Raw genomic sequence first — 3,251 nt, 5'->3', positions numbered from 1 at the left:
GAAAGCTGAACCATAAAAGCAGTGGCTATTTTCTTCTTCCTTCCTTCCTTTCTTCCTTCCTTCCTTCCTTCCTTCCTTCCTTCCTTCCTTCCTTCCTTCCTTCCTTCTTCCTTCTTTCCTTCCTTCCTCCTCCTCCTTTTCTTCTTCTCTTCCTTCTCCTCTTCCTCCTCCTCCTTTTTCTTTTTATAAGTTTTCTGAAGTTATATACTCAAACTTGTCTCCCTCTCTCCTTTCCCTTCCCCCTCCCAGGGCTGGCAAACAATTTGATCTGGGTTATACATGTATTATCAGAACAGTGGCTACTTTGAGCAAGGGTTAGGGAGTGATATCAGTGAAGAAGTCTAAAATGAATCATAGCTTGTTTCTGCTCATAGAGAGGTTAGCATTTGAAACAGGTCTTAATGGGTTGGATTTGTAGACAGAGATGGAGAGAAGGGTATTCTGGGAGAAACTGCCTGAATAAAGATGTAAAGACATGACAACAAACTGAGATGCTGAAGCATGGTATTGTCAATCCTATCGACTCAAGTCTCTATTTCTCCTTTTCTGCTTTCCCACACCAGTCAGTCAACATCTGCTGCCTTCGAAAGTTCCTAGCTTCAAGAGAGGAGATGGCTGCTGGAGTGATCAGAACTTTATGTGACTTTAGACTGCAGGCCCCCTTCCATCAGTCATTTCTACCTACTACTAGCCACCGAGATCCAGACTTCCCTGAAACCTCAGAGGAAGAGGAGGAAGATGGGGAAGAGGAGGAAGATGGGGAAAAACAAGTGGAGGACCTGGAACTGGCAGGCAGTAGTCCAGGAGGCCAGAGGTCAGACCAAGAGCTGGCGAAGGGTCCCACTAGGCCAAGCCCAAGTAGTACTGAGATGACTTTGCAACTCCTTCGTTTCTCTGAACTCATCAGCTGTGACATCCAGAAGTACTTTGGTCAGAAGACAAAAGATGAAGACCCAGATGCCTGCAATATTTATGAGGATAGCCGCCCCCCTTGCAAATCTGCTAGAGAGCTTTATTATGCAGATTTGATGCAGATTGTCCAGAGTGGGGACCAGGAGGACGAGGACACTGACACTGCTAGTCTCTCCAAAGGCTTGGATTGTCAGGCCAGGTTCATCTCCAGCCGAGATAGATCTCTGAAGCTGGGGCCTCTGGTTGAGCTCTTTGAATATGGGCTCTGTCAATATGCCAGGCAGAGAGTGTCTGACAGCAGGAGGATGAAGCTTGAAAAGAAGTATGGCCATATCACCCCAATGCACAAAAGGAAGCTACCACAATCCTTCTGGAAGGAGCCAGCTCCCAGCTCCTTATGTCTGCTCAACACCAGCACACCTGACTTTAGTGACCTGCTTGCCAACTGGACATCAGATGTGGCCCAAGAGCTCCACAGTGTGGGAGGCCGGGAGCTGGGCAGACATGCCCTGGAAATGGATCATTTAGAGGAGGCATAAGCCATAGTTGTCAGACCTGCCCTCTCAAAGAGATGGGAGTTACTATGGGACTTAGAAGAGAGGCCAGGCACTGAATCAGGGCCAATGATAGCCTGAACTAGGTTATCCTGGCCTGAACATGTCCCAGAACAGGAAGAACCCTTTCCTTTCCCTTTCTTCTTATTTTAATCTCCTAGCCTCACTTATTAAAAAAAAAAAATCTCAAACTCCAGTGGGTTATGTGTCGCATTGTCAAGATGTTTATAGCCAACCCCCTCTGCTGCCTGGTTCTCATCTGAGTCCATTTGCCTTAACATAAACCACTTTTCTACACCAATTAGTTTCAGTTCACTTGCCCAGTCATTTAGGTAAGACTTTAAGACTGATGATGGAGGGAAAGCAGCTTCTTTCTCCACTCTTGACTGCCTCTCTAAAGCAGGTGCTTCCTACAGTACCAATGGGGGAAAAGCCTTATCTTGTATTTTTCCTCTTCCTCCAAGGAACACTCTGGCTTTAAGATCTTTGGGAATAGTACCAGGGTTGAAAAGAGTTTCCAGAGATATTAAAAGGGAAGAGGCTATTTCCAGTTCCTAATGGGCTTCTCCAAATAGTAGGCAGAAAGGCAGGGGCACCACCGAGGGTGGTGCTGGACCAGGTTGGCAGGAAGCAAGCCTTTTGGATGAACTGAAAGTGCTCTCCTAGGAGGCAGGAAGAAAAGGGTGATGTGTTGATTAAATGAACAAACACTGTCTATTTGCTCATGAGATTACAGCTGGAGAATCTCCTTCCTTGTGTTCACTGCAGGGTTTAAAGGGCATCTTGTAGAGTACTGCTAATACAGGGGCTCTCTGGGGTCTCTTGAATTTTCAGCTGAGCAGATTTCCCAGTTGTGCCAAGTACCTAGACCTCAGGTATTTTTTTCAGAGACCCCGAAGAGCCAGGACTTATGACAGCCCCCAAACCCCTGCCTGAGAGGTAAAAGCAGCTTTTTTAAGCTACTTGTAGGATTATGGAGGAGGAACCCATCCTAACAGAGTCCTAAACTATACCACTCTCAGCTTTGTTTGGATTTAGCTGCTTCTACATCAACCTGGCTTGCCCCTGGAGGGAGTTCTTAGTGACCCATCCTTATCTAGAGACTAAAGCTGTGGGCATCTGGGTGTCTTAAGCTATAATCATCCTGGTCCCCAGAGTGGCAGATGGGAAATCATGGGTTGAGAAGTGATGACTAAGATCTAGCTTCCCTTGATCCTCTTCATTCCTATCCCCAAAAGGATAAACAAGATGACTACGTCTGGGTCCTGCATATTTTTTGAAGCCCCAGCTATTACAAAGTACTAGCACCTGGTTTCTCTTGCACTCTTTGCCTTGGGGGAAATCTAGTGACCCAGAAGCCTGCCTGGCAAGCTTTCAGTAGCCGACATTAGAGCTCTGTCTTGGAACTGACCTTGACTTAGCCAGACAGACTTACCCCACCCCTGGACTGAGGGTGAGGAATGAGAGGCCTCTTCTTCCCTGGAGTACTCAAGTAGTGGTGAAAGTAGAATCTGGGCTCTACTAAGGCTTCTCCTTTCCTACATATGAGGGAGAAGCTACCATCCTTGGGAGATGGCTGTAGAATGCAAGTGTCTCCAATTCCTCCTGAAATAATATATATATAGCCCTGGGGCTCTCTGGGGTCCCTTGAATTTTCAGCTGAGCAGATTTCCCAGTTGTACCATATACCTAGCCTAGCCTTCAGATTTTTTCACAGTTGTGCCATGTACCTAGTATATATATATATATATATATATATATATATATATATATCCCCAAGGAAAT

At 46.2% G+C, this 3,251-nt stretch overlaps 1 protein-coding gene across 1 annotated transcript; it reads left to right on the top strand.

Moving 5' to 3' along the window:
- The first annotated feature begins 222 nt into the window (after positions 1-222).
- Positions 223-1,451, top strand: PERCC1 (proline and glutamate rich with coiled coil 1). Its single transcript, XM_044677521.1, has one exon. The coding sequence runs from the start codon at positions 492-494 to the stop codon at positions 1,449-1,451; it is 960 nt and encodes a 319-aa protein (XP_044533456.1). The 5' UTR covers positions 223-491.
- Positions 1,452-3,251: the final 1,800 nt, after the last annotated feature.

The sequence above is a fragment of the Gracilinanus agilis genome, chromosome 1 (genome assembly GCF_016433145.1).
Source record: "Gracilinanus agilis isolate LMUSP501 chromosome 1, AgileGrace, whole genome shotgun sequence".
In the NCBI taxonomy this organism is placed as follows: Eukaryota; Metazoa; Chordata; class Mammalia; order Didelphimorphia; family Didelphidae; genus Gracilinanus; species Gracilinanus agilis.
Note: the sequence above shows the minus strand (reverse complement) of the source record. Positions and strands in the feature narration are given on the sequence as shown.